The 15665-nt window shown below is 32.7% G+C and overlaps 1 protein-coding gene across 1 annotated transcript; it reads left to right on the forward strand.

Moving 5' to 3' along the window:
* Positions 1 to 11594: 11594 nt before the first annotated feature.
* LOC109181692 lies at positions 11595 to 14423 on the forward strand. Its single transcript, XM_019331576.1, has 5 exons — positions 11595 to 12042; positions 13381 to 13481; positions 13666 to 13782; positions 13875 to 13976; positions 14118 to 14423. Exons 1-5 carry the CDS (start codon positions 11805 to 11807, stop codon positions 14286 to 14288), a joined length of 729 nt encoding a protein of 242 aa, XP_019187121.1. The 5' UTR covers positions 11595 to 11804; the 3' UTR covers positions 14289 to 14423.
* Positions 14424 to 15665: the final 1242 nt, after the last annotated feature.

A 15665-nucleotide genomic window follows, 5' to 3' on the forward strand; every position in this document is an offset into this window, starting at 1 on the left:
ATACAAATTCTAACGTTAAACGCCATATATATATATATCCAATTAGTACATAAATTTGTTTCCTTATGGACTAGTCTCATCATATAGCTCCAAACTCGTCCGAAGTGTACCCTAAAATTGGTTGAATGATATGAAAATGGAGCTAGGCCCCTACCAATCCCCTGGATAGCCTTTTGCAATTGTAACCTACAACAACGTAACACATCTATAGCTTCTTTCCCAGTTCAAACCAAGACTATAATAAATTGTCCAAATCTCAACAATCAAACTGAATGATTACCAATAATCTTCTTCAACTTGTCCCTTAGCATTTTATCTTCAATCCACGGCGCTCCAAGACTGGAATTGTCGACACAATCAAGTCTGAATCCATATAATATATATAATACAAATGAAATTTAGCATTAATCGGAGTAATCTAAGTGAGAGAGCTGGGGACCTCAACATAGTACTGTTTAGCGTGCTATCCTGGTATAGCTAAAGTGCTAATTCTGGAAGAAGATAAAAATGGCAGAAAAAGGTTGTGAAGAGTCATCCCTGTGTTTAAAGACATGCACGTACCAGGAGGCAGGAACATATATACATTTTCCACACGTAGTATGTTGTACGTACGCACTCCCACTCACTTCCTTGCTATCTTCGTCATCACTCATCAATCAATGTTCCTGCACACAATAATACACACCACTCAGATAACCCCAACTAAAATAACTAAAAATACAAATTTGTAACCATAAGATCACGAGTTCAAATCCCAACTTCTTGATTTGAATCGATCAACTATGGACAACCTAAATTAGTTTATCTCCTTGTGATCTTTTGTCAAATAAGATCACCAAATCATATTTGCTCAATATACATCTTCAGATAGTGACTACAAGTTTTCCTTGCCAGGCCAACTAAATTATATTGCCATATTTTTTGCTTATTTTATTTAGTTTTATTTTTCTAGAAATAAATTAGTTGTATTTGCTAGAAATAAAAGTTCTGAAATATATAAATTGAAAAAAGAAAAAATTAATAATGTATTGAAGCAAATGGGGTAGTCGGTGGCCCATTCCCCAAAAGGTAGCAGATTTTCCAACCCCCCAAATAATCAATAATTATTAGTTATTTGTTAATTTGAATATGAATTTATCAGTTAATCAGCATAATTTGGGGAAGAGAGACACCACCTTGAACAAGTCAAAAAGAGGTGCACTAATTTCCTTTCTCACTCTTACATAGCCATCATTGTTTGACCCAAATACTACTTAGAAGCTAGGAATTAATTATTCCCTAAATATTATATCTATTTTATTTATTTAATAATAATCCATTTGTTTCTTCACTAAAAATAGGATAACGTACTCATAATCAAATTAATCAATTCTTAAGTAGTGATATATAATAATGATTTCTAAAGCTGGATATATAGTATAATTTAATTTCGTGTAATTTCTATAATTAGATAACAACATTGATATATATACTCTTTAATAGGGATATATCACTCTTGCGTAAAACCTTCAAACCACAAAAGAAGTAAACCAAACTAGGTATAATTCATGCAATAAACTCAACCAATAGGACATTAACAATAATCGAACTCATAACTTTAGAAATATACTAGAATTATGTTGCACCGACTTAATCACTCCTTTCTGAACAAATATTCATCATTTTCATATTCATATTCAATTCGTTGAATTTAAATTAAATTTTAGTGTTTTTATTTACCATAATATTATTCATTTAATTAAAAGCCATGCCGATTATTCAAATAGTACATTCTCACTTCCAATATAAAGGGGGATTAATTTAAGAATTGATTATTTTAATGTAATGATTAAAATATTATAAAGAATTGAAGCACTAATTATCATATGGCTACTCAATTACTTGTGAAAAAGTGAGGCATGTGACGCTTATTATGCCACTCTATTGTCTTGCTTGTGGGTTAGTGTGCTTTAGTTTATAGGAGGAAAAGCTTAGTACCTGAAACAACGTCATTAATTAAAGTTAAATCGTAATTAGAAAGCATTAATGATTCCAGGCATTGATATAGATGGACTGGATGGAAGGTGCTGATTAGCCGTCGCATTCCATCCATTGAAGTTTGGGATAAGCTAGTTAACAACAAAGATGTCAATAAATCTGCAAATTAAATTAAAAAAAAAAAAAAAAAAAAAAACTCCTGACTAAACATTCCTCTGAGTAAATTAAAAAAAAAAAACACACACACACAACTCAAATAAAATCCAATTTAATTCAACAGTTTAATATACAATCCATAAAGGAATTAATTAATACATATGTAAAGTTAGGAAACTTTGAACTAGACCTCTCCAAATTAAGTAAGAATCAAAATTTTAAAAATATAATTTAAGTCGAATTCAGAATATTATCTCACCTAACAGGGCGTTTGGTTGGACGGGGAGAATTATGTGGGAAAGAAATTGTAATTCTATGGGAGTTGAATTACTAGGAATAAAGTGGGAATTTAAATTCCAGTGTTTGGTTGACAGGAATAGAATTACTGGGAATTTCAATTTCAATGTTTGGTATACATGAGAATTGAAAGGGAATAAGTAGTATAAAGTCCAAAATGCTCATTGTTGTTGTTAAAAGGAAATATCAGACATTCATTTTAGGTTAAAAAAGAGAAGGGTAATTTTGTCTCATCAATATTTTTTTTCTTCCTAAAATCCCAGGAATTAAAATACTAGGGGGGGACATGGGATTTTAATTCCATGAAAATGGGGGAATTGCAATTCCATGGGATTGCAATTCCCTCCAACCAAACTACGGAATTTAATGGCCTTTGGAATTATGTGGGAAGGGAATTTAAAATCCCTCCAACCAAACGCCATTCATATATTGTTAAAAGTAAAATGTGTTGACACATTGGGAGCAAACATGTGATTGTGCTAAGAATTATTATTATTATTATTTTCTTTCTTCCAGATTAATCACATCTATTCAATCACAGTTTGACTGAGATTAGCCTGGACTAATCCAATCGACCGTCCACTAATATATATGATTATAAATTAAAAAGTACCTAATGTCAAATGATGTAGGCTTCACCTATGGATTAAGACAATGATGTTTGATTCCCAAGCATAATTTGTACTGCCTATAAGATACTAAGTAATTAAAGTATATAGGTGCTACCTAGCATAGGTGGGTCATATATATGCTTTTCTCTTCTTCTTCTTCTTCTTCTTCTTCTTTTTTTTTTTTTTGTTAATATGTTTTTTAAATAGTATTCCTAAGGGCAATATTAGTGATTGTTAGATTTGATTATGTGAAATTTCTATAACATCGATTGTTTAGTATGGTGTCAAATTTTAAAAATTGTAAACTTATTTAGATTATTAATTAATTCAATTTTGACAAACTAACCAAAAAAAAGAACAATTATTAGCATTTAATATATGTGTATACTATGTTGTAATTCATTTTATCTAATTATTTATATTTTTAATAGATGTATGGCATATAATATATGCTATATATTTTTTCAATGATTATTGTTATGGTTATATATTTGGATAATCCCAATAACTTAATATATCATCAATCCACTTATCGTTATTATAGGAGAGTTCAATGACCTAGCAACATAATCTACAAAGACAAGAACCAATAACTATGAAGAAGTTAGAGTGCATAGGAATTGTGAGTACAAAGGCATAGAATTGCAAAATTTGTACCTTACGCACAACGTCAGACAACAACCTCTTCTTCACTAGTTGGTTATAACTAAAGTACAAAATACATATGTGCATAAATATCAATATATCTTATATACATTTGGAAACTTTTGTACTATTTGTCTTTTTGAAATGATGTTTTTTCTTATTCCGAACTTCCTCTTCTTAACGGGAGGGAAGCACTCCTTTTAGATTGTAGCGAAGCTCTCTAGCTAGTAACTTTATACTAGTGATAGTTCTCAAATCTTTGACACATTTACCAAATAATATTCACAACACTACATTCTCACCCTATAAAATTGTAACAGTACAGTTTCATTACTCATTGAGCACCATGGATTTGGACATGGCGATTAGTACCCAATTCCACAACCCAACAATTATATTACTATGCTAACCTTAGCTTCTATAGATAGCAATAAATTATAAATAAATGAACATATAATTAACCTAAAAGCATTAGGTTTTTAGGAAACACTCGAAAGTGGAAAATCTTTGAAGTGGATATGAATCAAAGAACAATTTGATACCTATGTAGGATTGCTTTGTATCTAGCATAACATGGTCTCGAAAAGAAAGGTTAATAAAGAGGTTAAACTAGGACTAAAATAGGGTAAAAACCAAGCTTTCAAGTTCTATGTCTCTCATTGCTAAGACAACTTTCTTCCAAGATGGCCTACTAATTTTATTTTCTCACAAGGCATATTTAATTGCCAATTTATTTATATTAATTACAACACTAATCAATAACATAATTTTAAAATTATAAGTATTGATCATTCTGATTTTTTAAAAAACGTCATGTCAATTATTAAAAAATAAATACATATATTCACTTATAGTATTCTATTGTAATTTTTTTTTTTTGAATGCTACTAGCTCTATTACATTGTAGTATCTGTTCATATACTTTCTCAACCTACTGAAACACAAAGAGCCAATAACGCCTCCACTGAGGCTTAAACTCACAACCTTCCAAATGGAAGTCCAACCCGGGTACTATTGTAAATAGTATAACTAATATTCAATTCTGATATTTATTTTTTAGAAGTGAAATTAGTAGGCAGGGTTTGAGATGGTTCCAAGGACAACTCTTGCAAGCTTTTTCCATGGACTTAAATCAATTAGCATATATTCATTTTTTTTTTTTTTGAAAACATTAGCATATATTCATGATCTTTCTTTAATTTGCACTTGGAATTTATTCTCTTATTATATAAAAAATAAAATAAATAGGTGGAAAAAGAAAAGGGAAAGGTGTTCAATAATAGGAATTGAAAATGCTCAACCAATTGCAACAGATGCACATTATTAGCAACTCATTTCATTCGAAGAATTTGTCTGGATCCACTGTTACATATTAGATATGCATGCCCTTAATTAGAAGCAAATATATATTCTCCATATCAATCATCCACTCTAACTTGAGTATTAGAAATGAGCTACTTTAAAACCCGTGATAGAATGTTTTATCACCTTTTAAGATTCTATGTGTCACGACTCACGAATATGATTAGTCTGAGTGTGAAATTTTGTGTTAAAAATTAAACATATTTTGAAAGATTTTTTTTTTTCGTCTTTCAATATATTTAACCATGCATGCATGGTCACGCTCTAATTGAATATAATATTAATGGCAATGTATTTCCACTATTTGTGGATGTATTTGTGATTATATGGACATCTAACAAGATGAGTAATCTGTTACCAACCCCTGGCCAACATATTAAATATTGTGAATTAGAGTAACTTATTTAAAATTTTAGCAATAATAATCATCCTTGATTCTTGAGTTGTGATAGTGGGAATCCTAGCTACTAGCAGTCTAGCAAGAATCGGAGAAAAGGTTAGCTAGACAAGTACTATATTGTTTTATACTTTTGTATAATTTAAGGTTATTTATTTATTTATTTATTTAATATATATATATAGTATATCCTTAACGGTGGCAAACTACATTATGCAGCCAATCCTTAAATAATGTGACATCTGCATTCTTAATTGTGATTTCCTGAAAATCCTTGCATGCGTTCCTTAGTTGGAGCTTTTGAGTTAACGTTAATTAATCACCTAAGCACATGCTTAGGAATCTTATTAACTGATATAATTTGCTCCGATAAATTTATTTATTTGAGCTGAATGTAAATTAAATGAAATTAAATCTAACTACATTAGGTGGTGTAATTATACTTAAATGTTAATTCGACTATAAAAACATTTTAGCTCAACTAAATCTTTTCAATAAGGTTAAGTTAGATTGAAAGTATAATTAATTTTGGAATGATATATAATACCGTATGTCCGTATATAATATTAAAAATAAATAAGTCACTATATACGGTGATTTCAACCACCATATATAATATTTATTAAAAAAAAAAAAAACCTATATACGGTAGTTTCAGTTGATAACGTACTGCCGTATATAGTATTTATAAATTAAAAAAAAAAAAAAGGTTCAATGTGATTCATTACCAAACAAAGTGATTCATTCTACTTAGACCTATTACCATTATCAAGTATTTGATTTCCGTAACCATTTTGATTCCAATGTTTGAACCAAAATGCAGCCTAAGTATAGGGTAATAGGAAGTGAGGAATGTGAGATAGGGGCATACAAAATTGATGAAAGTTGACCTAAATAATTTAGAGAGCAAATGACAAAAAGGGTAATGTCATGTGTATAGGATTTGAATGATGAGTGATGAGAGATGAATGGTGAATGATTACAGTGTGGGGGATTGGTTTCCATGTGTGCATGTTAGTGATCATATGCATCTCTTCTTTATACACACACCTTTCTTTCTTTCTTTCTTTCTTTTTCTTTTGCACCTTCCATGAAGATCATCAAGGTTGGTCCATGCCCTTTTTGTCCTTTTCATTATCCTTTTTATTTCCGAGGATTTTACCCTTTCAATGCCTATGTCCCATATATTTTTTTTTTCTTTATACTTTTTTTTTAAATAATTTTCAAAATTCAAAATTACAATAATATTTTACGAAAAAAAGACTTTTAAAGGGTCTATTTACTAATTAGAGAAACGACCTTAGAAATTAAAAAAAAAAATTAAAAAATTGAGAATAAGTTTACTTGTCTTTTCTCCATATCAATTTTAAAAATTAGATATATGTTCTTCACTTTTTTAAATTTTTGAATATGGAGAAGTAGAGAGATGATATGGTTGAGTAGACTTACTATCAAATCTTGGCATATAACATTTTCAATTTATTTTTATCACCCTTTCTCTTCTTTAGCCTCTCTCTTCTACCGACTTTCCCCAACTTTCTCTCCGGCCATTGCTAGGGCCTTTTGCCCGGCTATTGTCCCCGACTTTATCTTCATCAACTTTCTCTTTAACCATTGACTACTATCTTTAACTTTCTCTCATCATTTGAATATGTGTTTATAATTTTTGAAAATTATTTTAAAAAAATTAAAATAGAAAAAATGAGTAAACACGCCCTAAACATTCATCATCAAACTTTAAAGTTATATATATATATATAGAATATCATTTACATTAAATTAAATCAAATACCAAAAAAAAAAAATTGTCATCTCAAATCTCTAAGGTAGGCGTGCACGCAAAATTGTCCTTGACAAAATTGTAGTAGGACATTTGGTAGCCAAATTGATTTGTAGGGATGGGTGAGAGGTAGTCACTAGCCAGCCAGCCCATTTGTCATGAAGCTTGGGCCAACCATAATGCTTATATATCCATGGCCCCTCCTCTCCTCTCGTGCCTACCAGAAACCAAGGCTTCGCTGCTTCGCTTTCCTGCAGCCTGCGCATCATTAACCTAACTTCAACTCAATTCGTTATCCTAAATTATTGACGACCAACAATTAATGCATGTTACATCGTTGGTGGTTAGATAATGCAGTTTAAGGTAGACAACACCCGCGTAAAATATACCATAGATAACGGAACCGATAAAGAATCTAAACACTGCTACAGTTAAGTTACTTCAAATTTGTCACATCAAATGATGGATATTCCAAGAAAAAAAAGAATGCTACCTTATGTTTATATATGTGTCATGTGTGTATGGAAAGCTAAGATAGTTTTTGATAATATGGGCATATCGCTATCTCTGCAGTATTGTATACAAATTCTATGAATTGCAACTGGGCGGGCGCAATATAGGGCCCTTGGCATGTGATGTGCACGTTTTTAGTGGCCTATTTACCATCCATAAAGTTGGTGAAATTTTTTCCACACAACAAAATAAAATTTCAGTTCAACAAATTAAATAATGCTTTTTCTTGCCCAAGAACCTAACCAATGAAAATGATGTGTTCGATAGCAATGCAACCTATCACCTATGTAAATAAAAGACCAGATAATGGGTTCATGATTTTTTCAAGTAGGCCGGCCAGTTAGGTTGTTGTGACAATAATAAGAGGACTTAGTTTCTTAATATTCAAGTCCGTGAAGGTTTTACATAGAAGGACTTGAGATTTTTAAATTTAGTGAGAATAATAATTTTAATTTAGGCGAGATATATATTGTAATCTGATTATTAATTATATAAGGGATAGATATTTAATCCTCATTAATTATTTCATTAGGGGTTTTGTACTGTCCAAGACAAATTATTATAAATAATAAGCATGTTGGATGAGGAGATGAGATTAAAAGTAAGTGCAGTACATCTGAATTATCATGCATTGAAATGTGGCCTTTTTTCTAAAATCCAAATGCATGCATGGTAGTTATACATATTGATGAAAGGGAAGTCTCTAATTTAATTTGCTGCTACCATACTTTACGCAACTCAATTTTCCTTGCAGGACCACACACCTGCAGCTGCCCACAACCATTTGCACCATTCTCATCACTCCATGAAGACCTTGAATTGCACCACGAACTTAATCTAGAAAGTGTTGACAAGAACTTTTAAGTATGAAAATTGCTTCCAAGAGTAAATTTTTCTTGTTGTGTTTAATCAAGATATGTAAAGAAAAGCCGCCAAGGCATTGGTTTAATTAATGAATGAGAAATCTCATTTAAGACTTGCTTTCAGCGACATGGTAAGGGTTAATTAGGGTTCGATTCTTACCACAAACATGAAAATTGGATTAAGGTTGGGCTTCGTGTCTACAAAAGTGGACAATTTGGTATTGAGTAAGTACGTCTTGAAGTTAGATTGGTTTGCAAAGTAATTATGAATTGAAGTTGGTGTAGGTGTATGCAGTAAGAATCATGCATGCCAAGGGGGAGAAAAGGTACGGTCAAAACTTTGGGTTGATTACTTTGTGTTTGTTGAAATGTAAAATCAAGGTGGACACAAGTGTTGTAAGTTATTAAAAGCTGAAATTAAAGACTGGTTCATGGGGTATATATGGAATTATATATATATATATATATATATATATATATATATATATATATATATATTTCCAATTCTTTTCGGATCATGGTTGAATTAAAAATTATAAATATACAAAAAATCTAAAATTATTTTGTCAAATTACTATTATAATATATGTATATATAGAGAGAAATATTCAAATATAGAATCAATCATTTCAAAATAATTTTTTTAAAATCTTTCTAATGAAATCTTATATAAGAAAACTCTTTCAACGTCGTATGTTTGACTATAAAACAAGTTGATTTAATATACTGCTCCGTAATAAATAAAAAAATAAATAAAGCAATGAATATTGTGCCTGTATGTTTAATTTTGATTCTATAACCAAGTTTGAAGTGGTTGGACGTACAGTTTTATAGTTGTATTAAATGTAAAGAATTTAAGATTATATTTTGTGGTACTATATGTAGCTACCTGCATTATTGAAGTATGGAAGAAATGGGTATGTAACTGCTACATATCCATGTCCACTTCAGACAGTGACTTCCCACACTAAAATGTGAACCCTGTACCTTAGGACCCAGGAAGACAACCATCCTTAGCTTTCTTTTTCTTCTTTGGAGCCTATACTAACGTGTGATAAATGACAAGTGTTCAATAATTTTCTTTTTAGATGATTACTATGATTCTTAAAATATCTTAGAAAAAAATGTCATGACGTTCTAATTTAAAAATAGAAAGTAATTTGTGCTATTAAAGAGTGATCGAGATAAATATATGTAGGTTAGAGAGGCCGGGTTTGTATGTACTTGTTATTGATTTAAGTACAATTAAGGCACTATAAGAACGAGTACAATGGGATAAAAAAAATGGTCGATCAAGTGAGATGGATAACTCCGATCCAATTAGAGAATAATAAGTTAGAACAAACAATGAGATATAAGAATATCATATGATTCGATACATATATATATAAGTTTGAGGAGTTATTTATACAAAACTTAAGCTGTCTACGTCATAACGATATATTGCAAGTGAGTTAATATAACATTCCCAAATTGGCTGCTGTGATTGGCCAATCAAGCGGCGGAACAATGTTCTCAAAGAGTTATGGACTTATGGTAGCCTATGTCAACTGACGTTGTAAGTGTAGGTATGCACTTGAACTAACCAACATATTTCCCAATAGTTATACCATGAATGAGGGTCCATCTTATATTTTGAATGCGGGTTCAAAATAACATCAAGATTATATGTTTGCATTTAAATTATTATATTATGTACTTTTAGTTAATAATGATGTGTCTAATATAATTAACATTAACATATTATGTATATGCGATTAATATATTATGTGTCTGTAGATTGTAGTTACTAAATTATGTATTTGTAATTAACATGGCACATATTCACAGAATATACATGTAATCTGAATATTATTTTGAATCAGGATTCAAAATACAATATGAACCTTGATCTATAAAATAATTTGCGTATGTTTCATAACTAACCGAAGGCAATTTATATCCTGCACCACGGCGTGCGTTGCATTGTGCGCCCAGATGCAAAACAACGTCGTTTCAATTTTTTATTTATTTTTTTGAAATTTCTCGCCCCAGTGTTTGGCAGTTAATTTTTCTTAAAAAAAAAAAAAAACTCATGTTCAAAAATATACATAATGTTATACTAGAATACACATAATTGTATACATGAATGTACATAATTATATAACAAAATATACATACTCTTTTTTAAAAGATAATACACATAATCTAACATAATACATAATAAACATAAACTTTTAACATAATACACATCAACTCTTAACATAATACACAAAAATTTCCTGATTCGGATGTACATAATTGTATAAAAAGAATATACATAATTGTATAAAAAATGTACATAATTGTATGAACAAATATACATAATTGTATGAACAAATATACATAATCACAACAACTTTCTACCGCGCTTCCCAAAACGACATCGTTTTGGGAGGCGCGCCGCGCACAGTGTTACGTGCGCCGTGATGTAGGGTATAACGATTGAACTCAAATCCTTTTTAAGTAGTTGTATAGCCCACAAAGCCTTTGAGAATTGCAACGTTTGAGGCTGGTTTTCCTATGTACTTCTACGTTGGGCTGGGGCATGCCCTGATACATAAATGAAACATCACCATACCGGATAATGTTGGGTTAACCGGCCGGAGATGATGTTGGGCCCGAGTATCCCAAATCTCTAGTCCATAGGATAGGAGAACAGCCCAATAAAATCGGAGAGGTTAGAAGGCAAATTATTCTGTGGACTTGGGTACACCTTGTAAAGTGAATTCGAGGATAAAGTATATAATTTACATATTATATTTTTACAATTTACTTTTTTTGTGATAATTTTATATTCATAAATTTTTAAAACTTAAAAACACAATTTATATTCTAAAAGGTTCACAATTGTAATATTAAAAATATATAATTTAAAATCAGAGTCCACCTTACACGGTGTACAGGTCATGGTATATCAAATGATGTTAGAAGAAGATTATTATGGGTTTTGCCGGGAAAGAAACAAAGAAGAGGGAGGAATAGAGCTATGACCAACCGTTTCAACCAGCCACCACATACGTAAATCAACTGTCTACTTGTCCACGTGTCAGCCGCACCCTGTGGCGTCTAACTCTTCTCCTTTCTCTTTCCCTTTTCAATTTTTCTTTCACAGCTTCTTTACTTTGGTTTCTTCTCTCCCGGAAGGAATCCCTCAATATTCCATCGTCTATCCACAAACAACAATGCCTGATACCTCTGCTCTATGTTTCTCCACCTTCTCTTCAATCCTGCCCTCTAAAGAACTCATACCCTCTTCTTCATTCGCTTCCTTTTCTTTTCTCCCGCTCCTAAAATGCCCGGGTCAACCGCCGACCCGTTCGGTCCGATTCACCGCCGCTAAGGCTTCCGGTTCCAGCCATTTCCTCGGCGACGATGCATTCGGGAACTATCCTTGGGAACCCTCTGATCCTTCCGACTCCTGTATGTTATATTAATTTATCATTCAGTTCCTTGTCAGAAATTTTGTGAATAAAAATACTTTCTTTTCGTGCTTTTTGGTCTTTTTTCCTAGCTTGATCTTGAAGCTGCCCTTGTTGATTAGTCTTAGTGTTGCTATCGTTTTGTGTGTGGTTAAAGTTGGAAGCTTTAGGCTTATGAATTATGATGATCATTGTGTGATTGCGCTTGTAATTTAAGTTCAGTTTATTCAGCCATTGGAGTGGAGAATTGATCGAATCCCGTAAAAGAAATAAAATTAATTTTTAAAAGGCAACTCCTTTTTATATGTTAGTCCTTTAATTGTACTTTATGCATGCTTTTCTTTGATTCATAATTTGATGCCAGGCTTTTGAATTTGGTCAATTGTTTATGGTGTAGAGAGCTTTACTTCACATAGATAACCCCAATAGTGATAGTCTGTGCTTCGAATTCATGGGTTGTTATCAGTTATACTACTATTGTTCTTCCATGCCCTAGATTGCAGCTCTTGCAGTTGCTATTTGGGTTGATGAAACTTATAGGAACTTTGTGAACGATGTTATCATCAGCTTAAGTAAATTCTCCATATTGTAATTATGCTTTGAGCCTTTGATTGTGGAAGGAGGAGATACACTGACCAGGTTCATTTTGTTCTCTCTTTTATTTAGTTGAAGCTCCTTTTCTAGATTTGGTATCTGTTAGTGGAACCAGGTGATGCAATACTTCTTGTAGATGTGCCATAGTGTTAGATCCAAGAGGCATACCTCCAGTTGATTAAGTATGCTACTCGGAAGAGCAATAAGCTACCTGATTATGAATTTTATGATTCTATGCATTTAACCCCTCCAGTGTATATTTACGATGTAACCCACTAATCCATACTATTGCAGTAAAAATGATTTGTGGTTACGGTAGAGAAGTATAATACATTCAGCTGTCATGTTCTAGCAAACCCAAATATTGATATATTGGGTAGAATGAAAAAACAAGTAATGCCTGTTCTTCAGTAGTGATAGAGGTAGCAACAGTGAGTAACTTTTCATGGAATGGGGGCAACTCTTAGGCAATTTTGTTGCTTTTGTGGGTATGACCGTAAAAAGGGGTAAAGATTTGGGATGAAAAAGGGGAAACCCCTTTTACATGCAATAATTGATTGTGGACTGTCTTCAAGTTTTCTTTTTCAAAGAGAAATCTTTTGTTGCTCTCTGTTGGTCTATAGGTAAGTTGTGTTGCTGTAGCCTGTAGATTTAGTTTTGGAGCACCGACCACATGGTAATCCAGGTACTTAACTTTAGAGTCTTGAATGTTGACGTTATGTTTCTTTCTCCCTTTTATATGTAGCTGTGCAGTGGGTACAAGAGGACAAAATCACCCTGTTCACTGCTGATGGGTTGATACAAATTGGAGGGAATTTGGTTCCACAAGGTGTCTCTTCCTCTGATGTATGTCAGCTCTCTCTTGGCACAAATTTGTATTCACAGTTCCTTCATTTTTATCCCTGACGAGATGTCAATATGATTCTATTATTCTTATTTTTTTCCTCTCTCTCTTTTTAATAAGTCATAGATGCTTTTTGCAGTGCTCTTACTAATAATTACTGTGTAAATGGGTATAATTTGTGTGCAGAAGAAGCAAGGAAAAGTAAAAATGTCTCCAAGATTACAACGGTACCAAGAGAGTGATTACATGGATCCAGCTCAAGGCCTATGTTTGGGTGCACTTTTTGATATTGCAGCAACAAATGTAAACGATATTTATTTAATTTACTTGAAGCATTGGTCTTTCAAAATTTTTTTCTCTCCCCGATATATTGAAATGAAAAATGCCAATATCAGGGTCTTGACATGGGTAGAAAGCTATGTATTCTGGGATTTTGCCGTTCTGTTGAGATGTTGAGTGATGTTGTGGAAGATATTGTAGTGGAACACGGTGGTGAGGTAGATACTTCTCCGTGTTACTCATTGCTTTACTTTTTTCTCCGTGTTTCTGATCATATGCACGTAACCTTCCTGAATCATCAACATATGATATTTAATGGTGATTTCTTTGTCCATCAAATAATTATTATGTACTTGCAGGTTGTCTCTGCAGAAAAAGCAAGCAAAGGCGGCATGCATGAAAAGCTAACCATGACAGTTTCAGTTCCTCTTCTCTGGGGGATCCCGCCTGCATCTGAAACACTCCATCTTGCTGTTCGAAGTGGTGGAGGCATTGTGGAGAAGGTCTATTGGCGATGGGATTTCCTGTAAATGATTTAACTAAGATTCCTGTGCATATTGTGTATAGTATTCTTGTGCTACTATGTACAAAATTGAACTAACTGGTTAACTCTTACACTCATCAATGTATTCACATTCACTTCATCGTTCTCATCCGTACTTAAACTTTCAATAGCAGCTGCCCTCATATCATATCCTCTGACTGGGTTTGCATTCCCATTAAACCTCTCCATTCAATTCAGTTGAACCATTCCTTTGACTCCGTACTATAACGAGGATGACAGCAGTTTTCTAGGAAAATGTTTTGTTTTGCTATGAAGACACAGGGCGACTATTGGATCATTGTTATCTGGTTTCAAAGTTTACAAGTTTCAAACTTGCACCTAACATTGAAGACACTCTAAACTCATCCATCTTTGACAGCTATATCCCCCTTCCACATTTCAACAGAAAAGAAGACTTTCTTCCATCATGGCTTATGAATTTTGTTGACTGCAACTTCCATATTCTAGTTTCTTATCTGTTCACATGTTACCTTGCCTAGCTAGACCTTCATAGGGATAACGAAAGGATGACACTTGCCCACTTCTCTTTGACATTTGCCAACTTCAACTTTAATCTTCTTCTGCCAATGGCAACTTTAGCCAAGTTAGTCTGACAAAATTTCAAGTTCGACTTCCAGTAGGAGCGGTTGGTGGGGTTTAAGACGAGACTTAGAAGATGTTGACTAAGCTAGCTTGTTACAAGGGACAATCCGCACACAGTTTTGTGATTTTACAAAGGGGGAAACCAGTTTTGAGGGTGTAAACTTTCTTAATTGCTTTTAGAAAAAAAGTGTGGAATTTGATTGTACTTTGTAAGAGACTTTACTTGGAAATGTTGGACCTGATGAGATGCAGGTTTTACCACGGCATGTGTTCATGCCCTAGTGACAAGCCAAGTTGATGGAGCTGTGCTTGCTTCCAGAACCTCCATGGACGACAATGACACATTTTTTGTTATTTCACATTCACCAATATCTGTATCTCTTAAGATCAGACTAATTCAAATTAGTCTGGGTCGGTTCCATTTGAGTTGAGAGCAACCCTCTCAACACTGTTATTGTATACACATGAGTTTGAACTTCCGATTTTATTCCTAGTGACTTAGATCCCTTCCATTAACACCAAACATGGGAACAAAACCTATGCCTATATCCAGTGAAGCTATAGATACACCAAATGGAGACAAGCAGGTTTATCTGTTAATAAATGATTATTGTTCTCTTTGTATATACAGATCGAAACATGGGAAACACACAGACACACACTCTATATATCACTTAGAAGACTTTACAGAAAAGGTGACTTTCCCCCTTCAAAATCTTGATTGATCATTAGGTGTAACACCTTTTGACCTTTTGCACTC

The sequence above is a fragment of the Ipomoea nil genome, unplaced genomic scaffold (genome assembly GCF_001879475.1).
Source record: "Ipomoea nil cultivar Tokyo-kokei standard unplaced genomic scaffold, Asagao_1.1 scaffold1043, whole genome shotgun sequence".
In the NCBI taxonomy this organism is placed as follows: Eukaryota; Viridiplantae; Streptophyta; class Magnoliopsida; order Solanales; family Convolvulaceae; genus Ipomoea; species Ipomoea nil.